The sequence below is a fragment of the Pundamilia nyererei genome, unplaced genomic scaffold (assembly GCF_000239375.1).
Source record: "Pundamilia nyererei isolate P.nyererei 1_Seehausen unplaced genomic scaffold, PunNye1.0 scaffold00084, whole genome shotgun sequence".
NCBI lineage: Eukaryota > Metazoa > Chordata > Actinopteri > Cichliformes > Cichlidae > Pundamilia > Pundamilia nyererei.
In genome coordinates this window covers 871,728-893,739 of record NW_005187485.1, presented here as the reverse complement: position 1 = coordinate 893,739, position 22,012 = coordinate 871,728, and the positions used below count along the sequence as shown (strand labels likewise).

General features: G+C 40.6%; 1 protein-coding gene across 5 annotated transcripts in view; it reads left to right on the top strand.

The window, feature by feature from the left end:
• Nucleotides 1–22,012, top strand: part of hdac9b (histone deacetylase 9b) — a 41,958-nt gene that overhangs the window by 2,286 nt on the left and 17,660 nt on the right. For 2 of the 5 annotated variants that reach the window (XM_005738443.1, XM_013912232.1), the window contains exon 1: nt 18,822–19,346. In XM_005738443.1, the coding sequence (XP_005738500.1) occupies nt 19,238–19,346 (109 nt within the window). In that variant the 5' untranslated portion in view covers nt 18,822–19,237. Of the gene's footprint in view, nt 1–1,919; nt 2,159–2,593; nt 2,652–4,187; nt 4,360–4,475; nt 4,539–18,821; nt 19,347–22,012 lie in introns of those variants that run through there. The other 3 variants (XM_013912234.1, XM_013912233.1, XM_013912235.1) reach the window with 3 other exon arrangements.

Below are 22,012 nucleotides of genomic sequence, written 5' to 3'. Positions count from 1 at the left end.
TCACAGCTAATTTCTGATTTAACAAGTGTGGGCAATTCCTTTTTCACACTGGGCCAGGTAGGTTTGCATAGCTTCTTTCCCTCAATAATTGAAAACATCATTTTAAAAAGGCATTTTCTCAGGATATCAGAAACATGTACATGTTCATATTGTGTACATATATGAACTGTTGGGAATAAATAATTTTTTAGTGCTATGCGTTTTTATTAATAAGTGTTATAAAGTTATATAGTGTAGTATTAAGTGGACACAGCCCTGAAAATAAAGGTATGAGACCATGTGTCCTTGGGGAGTAGAAAGCTGCAGACTTTGCTCACGCTTGTCTGGGAAAAAGTAGATAAGAGGGGACCATCTCTAGTGCAAAGTTACTGAGACACTGTTGTTTAGACTAGAATGAGAGAGCTTCTGTAATAAAACTGTTATAGGCACACTGCCATTTTGAGATCCGCGGCAGCGTGTCATGTAGGACGCATCTCCCTTCTAGAAGTAATAAAGTGTTAAATGGTCTACTGATCAGTGTTTTGTCTTCCATTGGAGGCCTCTGAGCAAATACTTTTTCACAGCGCTGCATTTTTCCCCAAGCAGTTCAAATGCAGAAATTCTGATTGGTTGTATATATACATACCTGTGAAGACAAAGCTCACATAATATTGCTGTCAAATGACACGGTCTTTAGAGGCCAGATGCGAGCTCTGGGGTCCCTTGCAGAGACACAGGCAAGCTGCAGGATCATGCCTCAGATGCACTGATATTTGGCTGTGCCCCTGCCTCTCCAGATGTCAGGATGAGAGATAGCACACAGCTGGACAGTAGGGATTCTGGGATGAAAGTGGTGTCACCCACTGGGCCAGTCCCAGCTGCTGGAGGAAAGTGACAAGATCGGAAGAGATTTCATCTCCCTGTTTCCCACCACTGTTCTTGGAGTGCTGATATAGACCCAAAGATTAGATTTTCAACAAGTTATACACCGTCTTCTTAATGTTTGTAAAGAAGAGAGCTCAGCAAGACCTTAAATGAATTAAAGTAGCATTGATTTCATGAACAAGACCAAACTGGAGACATATAAACATCTGAGCAGTGATGTGGGAAAAAAAAAGTGAAAACAGATGATCTGGGGTTTGTTCTCTTAAAAGGAGGACATTTATCCGTGGGTCTGAACAGTAAAATAAGGCAAGCTACTGAAGAATGCTTTGAAGTGACAAATAAAAATGTGAGTCCACGGACAGCTGCAGATTTATAACGGTGACAAATCTGCATATAATTTCTGCTAATCACATAATCAGTGAGGCATTGTTCCTGCCTGAGATAAAAGCATCTCCTTTTTACCAAATGGTAATCAGAAGGGGGGGGGAATGCAAAGCTTCATTGTTCTTTCATGACTTTGAAGCAAGGGAAGGAGCACAGTGACTGTGACTGAGAGCATGCTTTAAAAAATAATAATAAAATGACAATGCGAACTTGTCTGACAACCGGGCATCTCAACATTTGTTAATATGTTCTTAATTTATAGCTGAATGCATTCCTATCAGAGTTACTGTATTAGGGGATTAGACCAATGTAATTACCAGTAGATGGCGCTGTTTCCATTTTAATGATCTTGTTATTAGACGCTGTATGTGCTATTTTTAGATGGTGCATCACTGCAAAGTGTATGCAGCTGTCAAAACACTCACTTTGGAATTTTATGTTATGCAATAACAAAAAAATAATAGCCCCTTAACAACAGACACTAGTGTCCCAAAGCCCTATTATCAGTACTAGTGCTCTGATTTCTAATTAGAGTGACTGATAATAATAATAATAATAATAAAAGAGTAAAAGTTACACAGATTATTTGCACACTAGCTGTAAAGCTCAAATTATAACACCAGTTAAAAGATATTTTTTCCACAAAGGAAGTTGATTTATGAAGTTAGCGGTGCACCTGCTGAGGACACTCAGCGACCGGAGCTGCCCTCGTTTCTCCGTCAACTGCGATTATCAGAGGACAGCGGAGCAGACAGACTGCTCAGTCTGCCACTACCCTGGCTGGGATTTCTATGCCCTGTTTCGACGAAGTAGCTAAGGCTTTTTATAGCTTCATCCCGTTGCGTCCTCATCCCCCTGCAGAGAGCTATCTTCACATTCTGCACATCAAACCCTCAACCGTGCGCCCGAGGTAGTGAAAGAGTTCATTTCAGTCTTTTTAAGTGACAAAAAATACACGTATAAAACTAGTGTGTTTCATACAAGTGTTGCTGTGAAATATTTAAGAGTATGTGAGAGCTTTCATAAGATAGCTTAGAGGGTACAAATAAAGTATTAACTAATATATCGTTAGCTTCATAGCATAAGTGCCTAAGTCATTTTTTTGTGATGACATAGGCAGACGGACAGGATGATGCAGCAGTGGTAGGGGAGTAAAGTTAGGCAAAAATCTCAATTTGACCAAAAAATGACTTAGGCACTTATGCTATGAAGCTAACGATATATTTTTTTAGCAGCCAGCTGTGTAAGAACAATACGCTGTATGTTAACGGCAAGTTTGCTGTACAGTATGCTAGACAGCGAGTTCAGCGCATTAATATTTGAACGGTTAACCGTTGTTCTGCAGTCACAGGTGGTCGTCCTCTAATCGATTGTGAGTCCGCCAGTAAAAGTGGACCGGAACTGTGAGTATTAGAGCAATTCGTGACATTCTTCACACAACCACAATACTGGAAATGTTTTTTTTTTCTGAATTACTAAGTGACCTCATCATTGCTGGTTTCGCAGACTGTTATTAGTTCCAAGATGTGGGGTATTGTAGTGCAGGCTGGCGCCTATAAATAGACTCGCTTGCGAATGTATGATCTCATCGAAGTCGGTTGAAGCGTTAAAGTCATTATTAAAGAACTCGTCAGCCAACCAGATAGCATCACTCCTTGTCACAAAGTAGACTACTCATTACTTACACGGGCTAATATAGCTTTTCAATAAGGAGCGGAATGACACACTCACGGGGTTAAGAGCAGAAACTAGGAGTGTAATTAGAACTTTAAGTAGTCTGAAAAGAAAAATCTCAACACAGAACTTCGGTTAATTAATTCTCAGAGCTGCTTTGCATTAGAGGTGAAAGAAGCATTCAGAGCAGGGAGCAAGCAAACGACACTAATAAATACTCCACTGCAAGTGAAAGACGTAAAAAAAAGTGCACAGGCCTACCCAGAATATGCTCACAAGGCAGAATGATTCATTACACTGTTATAATATTATCAGAACAGTATTATTGGTTCTTCAACATGTGAACAGTGTTTTAATAATATAATTGGCAAGATAGATTCATAGGTAGAACTCAGATAGCCAAGTAAAGTATCTTATGGTGTATCTGAGCACTTCAATTTTTGTGTTTTACATATGAAAATCTTGTGTGTTCTCAGTTTTAGCATTAGTTATACTGGTTCAGTTGCTCATTAATGTGAAAATCTAATCAGCCAATCACATGGCAGCATCTCATTCCATTTAGGCATGTAGACATGGTTAAGATGACCTACTGAAGTTTGAGCCGATCATCAGAATGGTGGCTTAAGTGTCTTTTAAGTACCAAGTTTGTTGGTGCCAGACAGGCTGGTCTGAGTATCTCAGAAATTCCTGACCTACTGAAATTTTCCCGCATAACAACCTCTACAGGGAATGTCTGAAAAAGAGAAATTATCCAGTGAGCAGCAGTTCCCTAAGTGACAAGTCTGGCCAGACCGCTCAACCGTAACCCAAATAACCACTCGTTACAAAGTGTGGAGAAAAGCATCTCTGGATACACACATTGAATCTCAAAAATTGGAAGAAAAAAGTTGCCTGGTCTGAGTCTTGATTTCTGCTGGATGGTACAATTAGAATTTGGGGTAAACAACATAAAAGCATGGATCCATCTTGATTTAAATCAACAATTCAGGCTGTTGCTGTTGGTGTAATGGTGTGGGGAGTATTTTGTCGGCACCTTGTGAACCTCTTAGGATGACCTGAATATCGTTTAAACACCACAGCCGACCTCAGTGTTGTTGCTGACCATGTTAATCCCTTTATTAACTACAGTGTACCCATCTTCTGATGGCTCCTTACAGGAGGTTAATGTATCGTGTCCAAAATTTCAGATCATCCCATATTTGAACATAACAAAGAATTCACTGTAGTCAAATAGTCTCCACAGTCACCAGATCTCAATCCAACAGAGCACCGTTGGGATGTGGTTGAAAGTGAGAGTCACATCATTGGATGTGCAGCTGATAAATCTGCAGCAACCATGTTATGCAGTCATGTGGACCAAAATCGCACCTTGTTGAATCTATGCGACGCAGAATTAAGGCAGTTCAGAAGGCATAAAGGGAATCTAACCTGGAACTAGTAAGTGTGTAGTGGTGAAAGATTGCAGAGATAAACATTTCTCAGCTTGCTGCACTTCATATGCGATAAATGCAGATATGAATCTACAGCTTATTTTTTGCATATTGTCTTTACAGATAATGAAGAACCAAAACCACAAGACAGGCAGATAACATGGCAACATCCATGACTGCTCAAAAGTAAGACGCTTGTTTTTTTTAATAGCTGCCAGTAACTAAATGAAAGTTAACTGACAGTGCTGTGTATGAAGTTTGTTTGGTTCTCAGTTTTGCTGGACACCCTGTCACTCCAACAAAAACTTTGAGCAGATGGCTTTGGTAAGCAGTGCTCTTTCCCCAGGTGTCATGTGTTGACAGCAGCGTTTCAGTCTTCTCAGAGCGAGGTAAAAGGGAAAACACAAGAAGCACAGAGCCTCCAGTGTACACATGACATTTTCACTTAGACAAGAAAAACTTGGCTCAAAGTTGACATAAAAGCCTTTCACAGCCAGTCAAAATGACCCTTCAGCTGTCTTTCCATCTCAGAATATTTATGATATTTTTACATTAGACTTGTTCTTGGCAGGTTAATGCTCACAGATGTCTACACTGCTCAGATGGCTTGAGGGGGCAGGTACCATCTGAGCTGTGTCAGGGAGAGAAAGTCATTTTAACAGCACCTTACACTTAGCCTAACACATAATTTCATAGTACCAGTGAATGTGTTAATGAGACAAAATGTTTTTGATAGAACACATTTTGGCAGGCATCTGTGAATTATTCACTGGACTTGATAAGTTACCATGTTCAGCTATTCTCTTGGCAAGAACTATTCACAGAAGCAGCGTGTTGCGCGAGTTCCCCGCTGTGCGATGCATGTTAACTATAGCAGAATATTATCATTGTCCTATAGCTGACGTCTGCCAGATTTGTATCAGTAAAAATATTCTGTTGATGCCGCAGAGTAATCTGTCAGCTGCTACCAGTGATGACATAAGAAGTGGGAGTGAGCTTGTCAAAGTGGAGCGAACACAATGCCTTTTCCTTTTTTTTCTCCTGTCTTTTTTTTCCCCACAACTGAAGTGATGAAAGTGATGAATTACGCTTTGTCACTGTGGATTTATTTCCTGTGTTTGTGTGCCATCCTCGACTGACCGTGACAGCGTGAAGGCAGCCTTCATGTCACGCAGCATAAATTGCAGTTCTAATAGAGAAAAAGAATGCGGTGGTGTTTTGTGCTGGATGACATGACAGAATGATAGAGCTAATCTTCTGCCTCAATTGGGCACAAAGACATTAAAGGAAAAACACAATTGGGCACCTTTGTGCATGTGCTGTCGTGCCAGTCTAGCAATACATTAAAATATCTAGAGCATAGCAACAGTTGGAAGAAATTCATTAGCCATTTGGTCTGTGAAACAGCTATTTATTTATGACGTCTACGCTGGAGGCACTTGATTATCTTGCCAGCAAAACTCAGGTCAAAGTTTTTGAGTTTTGCTTCTTATTTACATTCATGCATTTAAATGAATTCCAGGTGTATGTTTTTTGCACCCCTGTCAATGAAATGATTTCCTCCAAAACAAACGTTCTTGTCCACTTATGTCAGAATACATTAATGGCCCACAATGGCCTCTAAATGAGGTGCTGCCAATTTAATATTAAAGTGGGAGCATTTTGTGTTGATTTGTTTAGTACACATTAAAAGCCCTTAACACCTTCATTATATTAGCCTCGCAGTCATTGTTATCATCATTCATATTCTGTGACCAGATTATGGTCATTACAGGTTTGTTTGTTTAATCAGGATCCCCATTAGCATCAGCGTCGGCCTAGGCTATTCTTCCCAGGGTCCTTAGACACTTAATCCAACATCCACAACACATAAACATAAAACAAGGAGGGTCTTCCTGTACAGATAGCATTGAGTTTCATAGAGCAAGAAATGACTACCTCAGAAGTAGGATGTGTATGCTGCACCAATGTGTCCTCTGTAGCTCTACAGCATATGGATGTTAATCAGTGCCAGGATCTTTTGTTTCATGAGAGCTATTTTATTGATTGGAAATTTTAAAGGCTGCTGAGCTACATTATTCAACATTTGTAAGAGTATAAATTAGAGATGGACCGATCCGATATTACTTATCGGTATTGGTCCGATACTGACCTAAATTACTGGATCGGATATCGGAGAGAAATAAAAAATGTAATCCGATCCATTAAATGTCACGAAAGTGCCTCACAAAACTTACAACACGCCGTAACTCGCCTCATAACCATAGCACGTCGGAGCAGTGTGCTCACGTGATAGAGTGGCTGTGGCTTGCAAGACCTGTGGTGGTCTGGTTGAGCATCTGGAGCTTCGCTACCAATGTGGCATTTCATCTCCGACAAAGTTATCCCAGAGAGAAGTAAAGCAAGTGTGTAAGTTCATCTCTGAATGTTTGTAAAGCATTCCAGCTTAACAACCGATATATGGAGCGACTGCCTCTCTCCCTCCCTCTCCTGTTGCTACTTCAATCGTGAAATGATCAGCTGATCGGCTTTTCTGTCGCGAGTCCGTCCCTCTTGTTTGTTTTTGGCCCACTTTGCACCAGAAAGAAGAAACCAGACACAAAGACATACTTTTCTTTCTTATTCTCATTTAAAATGTCTAGCTTTTATTAAATAATTATCTGAATGTTACACCCAAAGTTTTAATTTGATGTAAAATGAATAGAAGTCCATTACTGTATATAGTAACTATTAAGTCTAATATATACCCTTGTAAGCTATAGTACTTTTTGCTTTGGGAAGGCTGTGCAGTCTGCAATTCTGTTAAAGAAAGATGTTGAATCTATTTAATATTTCTTGAAAAAAAAGATTTCTGTGCATTTTTATTTTCACACTGCATCAAATTAAGGTTGATTACATCGATTAAGCATCATGAGGTGGAGCGTGAGGGGTTGTTCCCTGTTTTTCTTTGTTGTTGTTGCTGGGAGTTGAAACCCTATTAGTTAGGTTGCTTAATATTTACGCTAAGTACTCTTTAAAATACCAGAATAGGGAGGATGGTGTAGGTTTAAGTTTATTAGATTGATCAGTATTGGTGAACTATGAAAAAATTTTTTGCATACAGGTATAACAAAATAGCTTTAGTGTTGTTGTTTTTTTTTTTTATACTTGAGTATGAACTTGGGCAAAATGCAGCAAGATATTTAAAAAACAGTTTTATCGATTAAAAAACACTATATCGGATTCATATCGGTATCGGCAGATATCCAAATTTATGATATCGGTATCGGACATAAAAAAGTGGTATCATGCCATCTCTAGTATAAATATTTATAAACAGTATGTTGACATATTTGTGTAACCTAAGCACTGTTAAATATTTAATTCCTAAGCCAGGTTAAAGAAAAAATGGCTAGTACCAAGTTGGACCTCTTTTTGCCTTTTGAACTACCTCAATTCTTTGTGTCATAGATTCTTCGTGGTGCTGGAAACATTCCTCTGAGATTTTGGTCCATGTTGACATGATAGCATCAGACAGCTTCTGCATATTTGTCAGCTGCACATACATGATGCATATCTTGTGTTCCGGTAACATCCCAATGGTGCTTTGTTGGTTTGAGCTCTGGCGACTGTGGAGGCCAGCAAACACATTGTCATGTTCAGGAAACCAGTTTGAGATGATTTGAGCTTTGTGATATGGTGCATTATCCTGCTGTAAGCAGCTGTCAGAAGATGAGCACACTGTGGTCATAAAGGGATGGACACAGTCAGCAACAGCACTCAGTTAAGATGTCATGTTTAAACAATGCTACAGCAATGTGCTGTGCATTCAGAGATGCTTTTCTGCATACCTTTGGTTGTAACGAGTGGTTATTTGAGTTACTGTTCACATCCTATTCTGTCCATTCTCTTCTGACGTTTGGCATCAACAAGCCATTTTTTGAAATACTCATCTTCCCTTAAATCACATATCCGAATGGCTAAATGCACGTGACAGGCTGATTAGAGGTTTGCATTCATGAGCATTAGAATAGGCATACCTAATAAAGTGTCCAGTAAGTTTAGTGATATATATATATATATATATGTTTTTCTTTTATGATAAGCAGGATCTGTAGTCTAATTGTCATGAGCTAATGTTGAATGTATAAAAGCTAGATCAAAAACAGGCACTGTTGTAGGTCTGCATGAGGCTGTCACGTGTAGAAAATCTGTAAAACATGCCTCACAAGTTTGTCATGATTTACATATTTCAGAAGTCGGGGGACATTTATGTAATTCTGCTGGATCCAAAAAGCCTTAAAAACAGCATTAGTAATTTTTACCCAGCCGCCAGTGGCAGTCAGCATAATGTCTTCTTTAGCAGCATTTCACACTTGGAAATAAGCTCTCATTTCATCCATCATTCCGCTCATAATGACAGATGAACCATAATTATGTAATTTCACCAATGACTGCAGTTACAGAAACACTTAAGCAATTCCTAAAAACACACACCAAGTGACATGTGTTTCTTAACCATACACCTCTCATGATATGTTTCTCAGCTTCATGATGGCCATGCCTGTTGACACCCTTAAACTATTTTTGTGTGGTCCAGGATCTATTATTGGCTTTGGCTGTAAGTGCTTTCTGTTCCATAACAAGATGAATCCCCAACATGGCATTAGGTTACCAGGCAACAGTGTACACTCGACTGCTCGCTTATAATTTTCTTTGTATAGTTAGGATGTTTAATAGTAAGTGACTACATGACAGTGTGCCAAATTTAACCACTGGTAGCAGAACCCGTAGAGCCTGATGTATGTCAGGAGGCATAGAGGCGAGCGGGCTATATTTGGCTGCTATGTTCCCTTCAAAGAGGCGAGTTCTAGGCCTGGACTTGACATTTCTCTTAGACTGGAAAAAATGGGTTTGGGTCAGTGAGTTTTCGTGGGAGGAGGGGTGTTGTTGATGCCCAGAGGAAGGTGCCGCTCTCTGTTCTGCAGCGGCTCATTGTTAAAATCAGCAGTCTTTATTAAACAAAAGGTTGTGAGGGCTTGCCAGAGGATTCATATTACTTGAATGTACATAAGCTACATATAAGAACAAGAGCATTAAGGTCAATAGCTTATTAACTTCTTTCTTACATTTTCACTTGAAACAGGACTATTTGTCTTGGTTATTGAAAAGATTAGGACAAATTGTATCATGAATGGAAGGTGTCAGTGTACAAGGCATATCCTCCAGCTGCTCAGGAGTTGTGAGCCTCATTATATTAGGAACAATGCTCGCAATGTTAGAAGACAGTCAGAAAAGATCTGCCAAGGAATCACAATGAGCAGCTGTGGCCGCACCTTATGAGATTGTTTTCATAGCCTACTTGAAGCCTGTAAAGAGTCTCATCATCTGAGTATTGAACAAACCTAACAGACCCCCCCCCCCCCCCCCCCCCCCCTCCGACAACCTAAGTGATGTGACATTATAGTTTTTATTGTCCGAAAGTTCTGTTTTTCATTAGCCTCTTCTCTTTGTGCCGTATGTGTTTTGAGGTTAAACAGAATAATGTGGAGGACAGCCCTGGGCTTTATCTTAGTGTGCTGTCATGAAAATGAAATGGAGAGTCTTGTTCACACCTTTATCTATTTCGCTGCTTTTGGCTGCTGTTCCAGTGTGTGCCTGAGAAGACCGGACGCCGTGCAGACAAACTGAACGTAGCCTACAAAATCCATTTCATCTCCAAAGTGCGTTTTTCCTCACTTGCACTCTTAGGGTCTTGTTTCTATTATTTATTTATTTTGCTGTTTCAGGTCATTAACAACAACTCCGGTCAATGCATGACATTCTCAGGAAAGATTTAATTCACTTTCAAGTAAAAGCTTAATCTGCATACACTGAATCATAAATGTAACTCTTGTTCAGTCAAAAAAAACATACAGATTCTCTTATACGTGTGGAAATGTGCCGATCTAGGGCCAGGACTGAATAAGGAGTGAAGTATGTGTGAGGAATATTTTTCTCTCTTTATAGTAAGAAAGCTCTAACCCAGAGGGAGAGTATAGCTCCTGTTGTAGCAGAGATACAGAGCTTTGGTGGGTTTAGCCTGCTGTTCTCAGTGTTGTTCATCCAGCCCCACTGTAGACCCCTAGGCTCTCTGGGGGATCCTACTTCCATTTATTTTCACTTCTTGTCTAAAAGGAGTTGGAGAGATGAATCATTCATGTCTCTGAGAGGCCTCTTGTGTGGATGAAAAATTGGGAAATTTAAGGCTCCTGCCTCGAGTATTTAAGATAGATTAATATGCAGCGCTTTCTGTCAGTGTCCTGCTTTTTTCTCCTTACAGACATTTTAATTCTTTGGTTGAAGTCCGTTAAGTAGGACTTTTGCCGGAGTGGTCTGGTTTTGTTGCTCTTCACTTGTCTGCGTCTCAGTACAGCCAGTGACAGGTGCTATAGACAGTGTCCCTGCCCTAACACGATACGAGACTTTGAGAACTTTGAGGTTAAATCAGTAAATGTGATGAATGAGATGTGTGCTCGGCCTCACGGACAGATTGTCACTAATCTGTCACGGGGTGAGGATGTTTACCTTGATGGCAAAACCAAAAGTTCACAAGCCTTTTAGTTGTCAATTCTTGCCATCCCATCAACTTATGCAGGTGAAAATGGCCTACCATAACTCATATTTAAACATCTCTTTGTTGTTGCCTTTCCTTTGCGGGTACCCACCCTGCTAGTGACAGGTCTACAAGAACAACCCCCTCCCCACTTGCCATGAAATGTGCTGAACAAATGGAGCCAGGAATTACACAGAGATTGGACACACTGGCTATATATCTAAGAGCCCGCATAAAGGTCTTGGTAGTCAGATAGGTGTGAAAGGGTTAAGAGCCCATCTGTTTCCAAAACAGAAAATTCTTACCCCCTTTGAGTTACCAACCTTAGAGCATACTCTAAATGATCCCTTTTAGTATCAAGTAGTATTATCTCAGAAGACTTGCACTAAATAGGGAGGCTTAAAGGCAACAGAAAAAGGGAGTTTTATTCACGCCCTCTAGATGCATTTAAAAGGACAGAAAAACATCAATGAATAGCATACTGCACTAAAACGCGGAGCAGAAAAAAGAAAAATGATGCTATGAATGCTTGGAGTGTTTTTTCTTTCTACCGGGTCTGTTTTGCTCTTTTGATAGTAGGAATCTCAACACTTTGTAGTTCAAAAGAAAACATCAATGTTCACTTCATTATATCTTTTATTATTTTATTTTTTATTTTTTTTACACACACAGCTTCAAAGAGGTCGCATAGCTGTAACAGCTTTTGTTTTGTGCTGGGATTTTTTTCATTTATTTTTTTTTACATATTTTATGAAAGAGGCAGCCAAAGCTTGTTAGGCTCTGTGTTATTGAAGCGGCTGGGTTGAAAAGTCATTTTGGTCATTGGATCTAGGATGAAAGGAAAAGGTCGGGAGTGATGCGGTCACTCCCAGCAGGATGGCAACACTATGGAGAAGTGTGGATGAGTGTATGGAAGTATGCAGGGCTGTCTTTTTGTCTGCAGATGAGTGTTTGCTTGCACTGGATCTTGACTTGTATATATGTAGAGGACCTCTGTGGTGACTCTGCCTGTTTTCTCGGTTGTGTGTCGGCGTATTTGTCTTTGTCGTCCTTGAAAATTGCTTTGGAAAGTTCACAGCTATATACCTGGCATCTCTCACTGTTCTTGGTTTCTAGATTTCTTGTCTCTGTTCTCAATCAACCTGCAGGGTGCACTGTTGCTGAAGGATCCACCAGGAGGTTTTTACCCCACTTGGACAATGTCCCATAATTACAAGCCTTAGTTACGGCTTGATTTTCCAGTCAGAACCAAGCTGATGAGCCCGAAAGAACAATGAAATATGAAGAACTGATTTAGAGAGAAAAGAATAAGGAATTTGTAATATCATCTTTATTACAAACCATGTAATTACACAGACTACAACACGTGTGCTACATGAAGATTAAAAAAAATTTAAAAAGTAGAGAGAGGTGATTTAAAACAGAATGAGAGTAAATGCTCATATTACACAACACACACAGGCACATGCACACCAATGTAGCACAAACAAGTGAGATGACCCCTGAACTATTTCTTTGCCTCCCAGGGGAGAGAGGAAATAGAAACCCGCGTGACTCATTTGGACATTCTCATAGGAAGCGCAAGGTAGAATACTGTTCTTACAGTGTACTTATGAACATGAGTCTTTATCTTTAGCTGCATGAAATGAGCGAATACATAAATACATGGATGCAAATATAGCACTTTGCCATGGTGAAATAAATGTATATGAATATGATGTTGTAATAGAGGAAGAAGCTACTTTCGGCTGCGCCCTTATTCACAACGGGTCGCCACAACGGGTAGCTCCGCATGTTTGATTTAGCAGAGTGTTTTCAAATGCCGGACGCCCTTCCTGGAGCAACCCCAAAGGGATTTGTGTCTTCCCCTGGGATCAAACAAGAGATCTTTGGCTTGTTATGCAAATGTGTAAACCGCTATGTACAACATGATGTGTTATACACAAACACAGAAATGCAGGGTCACCTGAGCAAAAGCATTTAAAAATACATGCGGAGCCCCTCTAGCTTTATGCATATAAAGCAGCCTGGACATTAACATTGCAACAGAGGTGGTTTATGCACCGTGGGGCATTTCCTGGTATGCAGAGCTCTACCTTTATAATCAGAGGAAGAGCTATTTTTCAGAGGTATTGTTGTGTCTGAGACCTTTGAGACACCACAGGAGGAGAGTACTGGAGCTGTTCTGCGGTCAAGTAAAGAAGTGATGGCGTAGGTGGAAGTGGCTTGGACAATAAGCGTCAGCCCTCCCTTCCCCATAGTAAAGTGGATTTCCTGTTGCACTTTTTTCAGGTGGACCTTTTAAAATGCATGAATGAAGTTTAGTTGGATTCTTTTAAATGTCATCGACAAATCCAGTCACGCAGAACGCTTTATTTAACAACATCCATTTTACTGTGTAATCAGGATATTCCTCGATGAGTGTGTTTCTATAATGGTCGTGTCTCAGAAGTGAGATTTGTCCCTTAAAAATAAAATAGTGAGTGAAAACTGTCTGTACTTTTTCTGTGACTGAAATAACTCGGCTGATAATTTGCCAAAGGACAAACAGGCTCGATAAAATGTGTTTTCTCAAAAGCAGTGGCGATAGCAAAAAAAATAAAATTATGTTATCATATTAAGAATAATAGCTCCAAGGCAACTTGGGGGATGATGCTATGATTATCCACTCATAAATGGGCTTGACTAGCAGGATGTGGATTAGAAGGATGCCTCTGAACAGACAACCTTTGTTTTTATTAATCCCTGAGGGATTTTCTAAGGTCAGCTAAGCTTGGCTGTATTCCATCAGAGTCACATGTGTGCACTTGGGCCTTGTGTTTGTGTGATACAGATGCCACATTTGACTTCTGCAGGCTTTTCAGTGATGTAGGTCTGAAAGCCTCTGATGCAATGATTCTACCCAGTATGGTTCCAGGCAAAAAAGTGCCCTTTTATATTTATTAGTTAACGGTGCATTAAAATGCCAGCTGACATTAAGAGTTGTCTTTCAGAAGGTCTAATCAATGCTAAGCCTGTTGATGTAACAATATTCTTAAAGGATCAATGGTTTGTGTTAATATGAGGGATGGTGCTTGGCAAAAGAAACAAAGGAGAACGTAAAGCGGGCTTGTCAGGAGTACATGTAGGATGGAAGCTGTACAACAACAACATAGTCAATTTGATACAAACAGTGGATCAATGGTTTCCAGCAGAGATGAGCACATTGATCAGTAAAAGTACTGAGAGCAGCCCTCTTTTTCCAGTGTGCCTTTGTGGTACATGTCTATTTTTAGAAAGCCTATGGCAGCAGATGAAGGCATGGCATCAAGGACCTATTCAAAGTTTGAAAGTAAACTGACCTCAATGTCAGCTCACAATAAGCGGATGCTTTGAAATTGTGTTTTTGCCTTTTATCGTTCAGTCTGCTCTTACATCTCAGATAGAGGGTTCGCATTTCTCAGACTTTCTTCTTCTCTCTCTCTCTCTTTTTTTTTTTACTTCTCTCTGTTTTCTTACCCTTTCATTACACTTCCATCACAGAAGTACCTTCCAATATATCTAAACTGTGTTCTCATCAAAAAAAATGTCCTTATGTCCACATAAGGAGGTAGATGAAGTGGTGGAGGTATACCTTGCAGGATTTTTTGACACTATGTAAATATATATATTTTGCAGATATTTTTATATTATTTATATTATATTTGAGTTAAGAGTTTTGCTTTAGCTTTGTGTTTGGTTAGGTCAAGAAAATTGTTGTGTGGTGATGGATTCCACCCTGTCTAATATATGATTGACTCAATAAACATAAATGCAGATTGCAAAAAAATATGTTTTTCACAAACACAATGCAGAAGAAGACACGCTTACTTCAAAATCTAGTTGAAAATGCAGTTTAGTTGTCTGGATCGTACAGAGTCTTCACATGAAATGCAAAAACTCCATGTCTGTTTTTGTGTTTGGAGCAGCACTGCCAAACTTTGTCGGCAGTGTTTCAACATTAACTGCCAAACATAACCGCCTTTCAATGCTTTTCATGTTATTTGATCCAACCTGTTAAGTACAACCTATATCACCCTGAAAAGTCCAACAGGAAATTCCAGAGGAAGCCAGACAAAATAACCCAATAAAAGCAAGAGCACCCAGAATCATTAGTGGGGAAACATGCTCGCATAACTCACCCAGATATACAGGCTAATTGGATTTTACCTTCAAATCAGCAGTTGTAGGGCCTTTGTGCTTTTATGAGACTGGCTACAGGGTAAAGGGAAAATGGGCTGTTTTGAAGTGACAAAACTTCAACCCTGGCTTTCAGCTGGGACACTTTCTGAGGTCTGAGTATGCTGCGCTGCTCATGTAGAGTCTGGCATGAGTCTATAAATTGATCTAGGATTTCTTCCACAGTTAGCAATGGTGACTCATAAGGGGCTGACGTATGGAGGGTGGTGAAGTAATTGGTGTGGAGAGGTAATTTCCCTCATGTACCAGGGGTGCCCTTGGAGCTGCGTGGTGGCCTCTACAGAGAGACGAAGCTCAGGGGAGAGGGTGGTGCCATTTAGGTGCATGGTAACTTATGAGAAGTTGCTGTTATTATGCAACTCCTCTCTGGGGAGGAGCATCCCCCTCTGAATGGAGAAATAAGTACTCGACAATGATAACATCCGCCACAGTCCTCCCAAGGTGACATGATGAAATCTGAACCATTGCAGGCAGAAAGCCAGGGAAATGAATTTTATAGTTTATCGATTAAGCTCATGGAAGAGTGCTTGGATATCCACTGTGTAATCAGATTATTTAACAGTAGATGACCCCTGCCACCACCCCCGCTGAGCTGCATGGTTGCCTTTGAAGTTCAAATAACAGAGAACAACAAAGCAGACCTGACTCATTCCTTCCCACACGCAGGTCATCCTCTGTTAAGGAGAATAAGACATTTCCTAGCCAGATCAAATTAGAACGAGTGAGCTTCGTCCACCTCCCATGTCTGTTGCAACACTTTACTTCTGCTCCCTTCTTTCTTCACTCTGCCTCCCTGCTGGGTTTCATCATGCACAGTGTGTCACAAGGCATCAGTGCTATAGTGATTATGCCAGAGAACTTCAAGAGGTGATTTGAAGCTGCTACAGTGATTGTAGTAATGTGAGTAGACTCATTTGAAATAAACAAATCAATGGGTTAAGAGCATCAATTTTTTTCACATAGCATGAAAGCTGCATGTTAATTGACAAAGTTAGAGTCAATCTAAAAACGGCAACAGCATAATGGTAATGTGCATATGGGTGCTATATGTTTGTATAGGGTGTTCTTTAAAACAGCTTATAATGGCCGTTCATTTAATTTTGGAAAGCGCTATGAGCCCTTCACTGATCTAGCCCACTTGTTCCCTCATCACTAATAATTCCCCACTCCACATTAGTGCTCTGGTGACAAAACATGCACACACACACACACACATACACAGAGAGAGACACATAGTTTGTGTTTGATGTGAGGGAGGTGACAGACAGTTGAGCCCAGGCACCCGAGAGCAGAGTAGAGTGGCTCTCCAGCAGGGACGCTGACGTTCACACTTAAATGCTTTAATAGGACTAAAGTAGACAAAGGCCGCCAGTGACGCAGTAGGAGCTATAATGGGCTTGCCACATTGCAGGTTTACTGGACCCTGCCTATTGGACAGCTATTTCCAATCCCACAATCCCTCATCAGCCTCAGGAAGCTAGTTATAAATAAAAAGTGTAGGTTAATCTCCGCTAACATGTCCCAGTGAAACGTTTCTGTTTTGTTTTTCTGACATGCACCAGGGCAGGTTGACCTGAACTTCTTTTCAAAAAGATACTGGGACTTAAACATGTGTGTCTGCTCCCTGTAATAGAGTAGAGTAATGTGCTTGTGTTTTCTACATTTGTAGAACAACTGAAGCATAAATCTGTGTGTACGTTTTGTCGTTTCTATAAAAAAATGAAGTAAATCAAAAAATAACACTAAGCCAGACATGATCTTTAGTCATCCTAATGGCAAAAATATTAAATATAGTATTTTGTTGTGTAGTAGTGGAAAACACACACGAACATTGCACAGGGGCCTTTTAATTTTAGGATTTGATGAAGAAATAGAATATAATAAAATAGGACTTTAAAATAGAAATCCCTTTGTCATAATAATTGTCATTCACGTGACAGCTTTACTTCCTCTCTTGATTAATTATGCTTTAGCCTATGACTAAGGCCAGCCTACGGGGTCAGAGCTTGCCCGGTGTGACGGATACTGTGACAGATGGAGCTCTGGGTCTTTAGCCATCCTTACCTTGAACTTGAAGGCTTGTTATCGCTCACATATCCGACATAAATTCTACCATAGTCTGGAGTTTACTTAATCTGTAAGGTATCACTCGCGCTATAAACATTCACTCAATCATTCGTTGATTGTTTTATGCTGTTGGTATTTTTTTTGTAGAAGCAATTTTCCTTACTATTGTACAGATTATATGAAGATGTGTTTTCCATTATATGTTTTCTATAAAAAATAACCTCCCCAAAAACTGTAAACACTGTTGCTGATGGCTCTGTGTATAAATAATCAAATCAGCCAACATGCTCAAACATTAGCCCCAGAGTTGTGTTTTGTGTCTGGGCTAAGCCTGCAAGCTGTGCATTTCCTTCTTGGCTTCTTGGTTTGTGCTTTGATAAAAAGGATTGAGGGGTTAAATGTTTGTCCAGCTGAAACAACACAGTAAAACTCCTTCTCTGTGTCTCTGTAGCCCAGTCGTCAGAGCTCGGGACCTAAAAATAGCCATGCTGGCTCCACGCCCCTGGCTGGGGGACAGGTCAAATTATGAAGGAAGATGAAAAATTTAAAGGCACAGGCTGCTTGGCCACAAACCCAGCCCTGCATCAGTGGTCAGCTAAAACATGTGACTTGGCTTTTATGGGCTACAGTGGGAATATATAGATCTTTGTCTTGTAATATTAATGAAAAACATCCAAGTATATATAGCAGCTTAGTGCTTGAATTTAGAATTTAGGTTCTATTGATTGTAAATGGGGAGTGTAGTGTTTTGTTTGTTCTTAAATCCTCCATTAAACAGTATCAAGAGTGTTTCAAGGGAATGGGATTTGCAATCCTGGAAAAGTGCTCTTGACACAGTTTGAGAGGTTTATGTAATTACGATCATGCTGTTATGGCATCTTACAGTTGGCTTCCTTGGTTAGCTGAAAGCATGCTTCCTGAGTAGCATCACTGCCCTGAATACACACTGAACCCCACACATATACTGAGCTAATGCAGTGAGGTAACACTCCACATGTTAAATCATCTTAAATGAACACTCTTCTGTTCGTTTAAGATGTCTCGCTCGTCTTAACACGTCCTGTTGCGTTTTTGTCACACATGCAGATTACGCCTGAGAGCACCGGTGTTTGGTTGCATTTGTCGAAATACCCCATCGCAAAAAATTGTTAATACACCATTTCACTGGCTTTGTGATTCATAATAACAGGCAATCAGTTGCTTTGCAAAACGCCTGCTATCAAGTGCACATGTAAAGTTTCTTTCCCTCTCGCGGGTACATCAGAACAAAAATGCATCATTCCATCCATATACCTGAGAGGACAAAATGAAGACATAAATAGAGTGAGTGTGTGAGAGAGAGAGAGAGACAGGTTCAACAAATCAGAAAAGAGAGAATAGAGGATTCAAGCCTCCATCTGCAGAGAGGGAGTCAGGAGACATGCCTTCTGGCAGGAGCTGAAGAAGACAGCTGTGTTTGGTGTGGTATTTTTAAACGCATCAATGCTGCTCCAATCCCTGCGCCTCGCCTGACCTATTTTTAGCCAGGGCTGGCCATTGTTCTATTTCTGTCACCTGTGGGCCACGCAGTTGTTGATTCACATGCAAATGAAGCTTGCTCCCTCCCCAGCTTGCATTACTGCCTCTGCGCGGTGCTCAGTACACACTACACGGCTTTCCTAGCAACTCAGCTTTACATTTTCTCTCAGTCTCTGATCAGACACTTTGCTGAAGAGAGAGGAAGAAAAAAATCACAGAGAGTGAGAGAGAGAGAGGCAAATAGGAAAAGAAGCTGGATTCTTCTCCAAACACTGTGTTAGTGTTTGGAACAGACTAAAGCAGGGCACCCGGGAGAGTACCAGCCCTGCAGAGAGAGTGTATGCTGCTTGTGTTATTGCGCTTCAGTGAGAGTAGTTTCTCAGAGGAGGAGACAGAGGAAGGGAGAGAGTTGCCTGTTGTCGTGGTCTCTCCCCTGGAGTGGCTGAGGGTTGGCTCTTGGTGTCAGGAAACACAAGGCTTGCAATGAGACTTGAGTGCTGAGTGGAGTATGCTGCAGACGATTTACGAGGGCGAGTCAAGTTTCTCCATAACAGAAGGGCGCGTTGGACACCAGCAGTTCCCCAACCCGAGCAAGATGCACAACGTGAACAACTCAGGTGATCACACAGCCTGCCGTTTCCACTCCCCTTGAGGAATGCCTTATCCTTTTTTTTCCACCTTCTTTGCATCCCAATCTCTGTCTCCCCTCTGTCTTTAAATCTCTTCCTACTTCCCTGCTGTCTTACATCCACTGTGCCTCTCGTGCACACATTCGCTCTGTCCTCTCTCACTCTCCCGTACTCTCAACTCTTTGCGCTCGCCCGATCTCTCTCTTTCTGTGTGAAAAGAGAACTCAAAGCTTCTCAGCACAGCAGCGTGGTACGACCAGGCACTTCTTCCTGAATCGAGGTATTTAAGCTTGCGATAACATGCGCCGCTTTAAATATTGTGCTTCTCTATTTAGACGCAGAGGACGCTTTGAGTTAAAAAGTGCTCTGCTAAAATGAGAGAATGTGTGTTAACGCTGTTCCCATGCTCTGCTTGTCTGAAACGAGTCAGTGTGAACATGACAGGGATGCTGTGTTTTTCAAGCTTCCATGTCAGCATGCACTTTTCAGGGAACAGGAAGAACTGTGATAGAAATACTGAGGGGACATGTGAAAGGTTTCTCTCTCGACTGTTTCTATTTCTGACCTGAGAATTGAATTGAGTACATGACATCAGTATGAGTAAGCTCTATTCTCTGTATTGTCGAAAGATGAGTCACACCGTATTTGCATTGGGTTTTTGTTTTTTTTTTCCCTCAAAGCGGCTATTGATAAAATTCAAAACATGTTTGGAGAAATTAGTTTAGAGTTAAAAAAACTCCATTCTTGTTTGGATCGCTGGGAAGCATGAGTAATGGCAAAGTCATACCATTGCTTAATTTAATGTGCTATGACCACTAAGTTGTTACTACTTCTGAAATAAGCCCACAATGTGAGGAACAGGATGTTGAATAATTTTAGTTTCATGTACAGTAAGATTTTTTTAAGCATATCCAACAGAAAGAAAAAAAAAAACACCACCAAAAACCCAGAGTGAAATGTACATTTTAAAAATACCAAAAAGATTCAGGCAAGCAAACTGAAAACACGAAGAGGCAGTGGGGTAAACGTGAAAAGATTTAAAAATAAGTCCCGGGGATGACACAGAGATGACACATTCCACGTCTGTCAATAGAGCAGGTTATTTGACTACCAGGCTACAGGAGCAGAGCTTTCTTCCTTTGACTTTAGCGGCTTACGAGCCAAACAACAGCTATACAGAGCGCCTGAAATCGGGCTCCTTGCTTATTCTGTGGGTCAGCTATTCTTAGGTGAGTTATTTTCAGCTTATGGCATTAGCCTGCTAAGATTAGGCGTCTGTGCGTTATCATTCCATCTCAGCAAGGTCCTGATATAACTATGGTTTGGAACAGATATTTATAGAGGATTCTGTCATTTGTCTGTTTAATTTGTTCTTTCCACTTTACAGCAAATCAGTCCACAGTGAGTAACATTATTTGTCTAAGGAAGCTGCTCAGAGGTGTCTTTCCGTGAGTTTACTGCGTGTTGTGAAAGAGTTGTAGACATAGCAGGTACAGTGCCTTTAGACACGGGGAGAGCTCAATCATTGGCTGTTTAATTTTCATGACACTCTATCTGTGCGGATTCTTGCACTGACTGAATAGGTTTGTTGTGAACTGTTTTCTAAAGAAAACTGCTTGACCTTTTATATGATACTGTACTTGTCTGCCGTTTCAAGCAGATCGGCAAAGAAAGAGGGCTCCGTTGCATTTTTGTTTTGCTCAGTGACAGCACCATCAAAGTTGTGATTAAAACAGTCTTCAGATGGGCTCTTGACAAACAGGGAAAAAAAGTAATTAGTTTTCCCTGCATGTAAAATATTAATGGGGACCTTTCAGACAATAACAGTGGCCTACATTTCAAGTCCCCTTGTCCATATCCTTGATCTATTCATCTGTGTTTGAAGTGCTTACTGCAAAAGAGATGGTTCAAAATAATACAAAGAATTTTATTTTGTTTCACTGCATGAAAATGACTCATTATGAGAATGAACTGATTCTGCTTCTGAAATGTTGTAGAAGTGTTATAACAGTTTGATCATCAAAAATTCGAAATACATTGGACAAGATGCATATTTCTCACTGTTTATCTCGATATTCATGTTGTTTATGCTAATGGATGGTTAGAGGGTTTGCGGTTGTGCAGCGAGCTAAGGTAATTGACTCTTGCTGATTGATTTATTTGGAATTTAAGTGACTCTAGGATCAGCTGGCCGTGTTACAGAAGGACTTCCCAGTTGTTACTTGTCCTTTGCTGGGCTTTCTACATTGTGCCTGGATAACAGTTTCATATATATGTTGTTTTATAAGACGATTAGCTATGACGGTAGGACGGGAGACAACTGGACTCCTGGCTCCTCTCAGTGAGAGGCCTGTGGTGGCTCAGCTCAGTTCTCTTTGTTAGTAGATAGCCTGCAGACCGCAGCTCTGGCTCAGCTGCAAGGACGAGCCTGAGTCTTAAAAATAAAGACCTGTTTCCTGGTTTAGACATGCCAGCTGCTCAAAATAACAAGGCACTTAATGAGAGATCCAGCACCACATTGCAGTCCCAAGCATCAGCTTATTTTTGCCCTCAAACATCTTCTGTATCTGGTTCTATTTATACTGTCAGACAGGGAATTTAGATCAGCAACCCTCTCTGTTTCACACGAAACGTTCACAACATGCGCGGTTAAA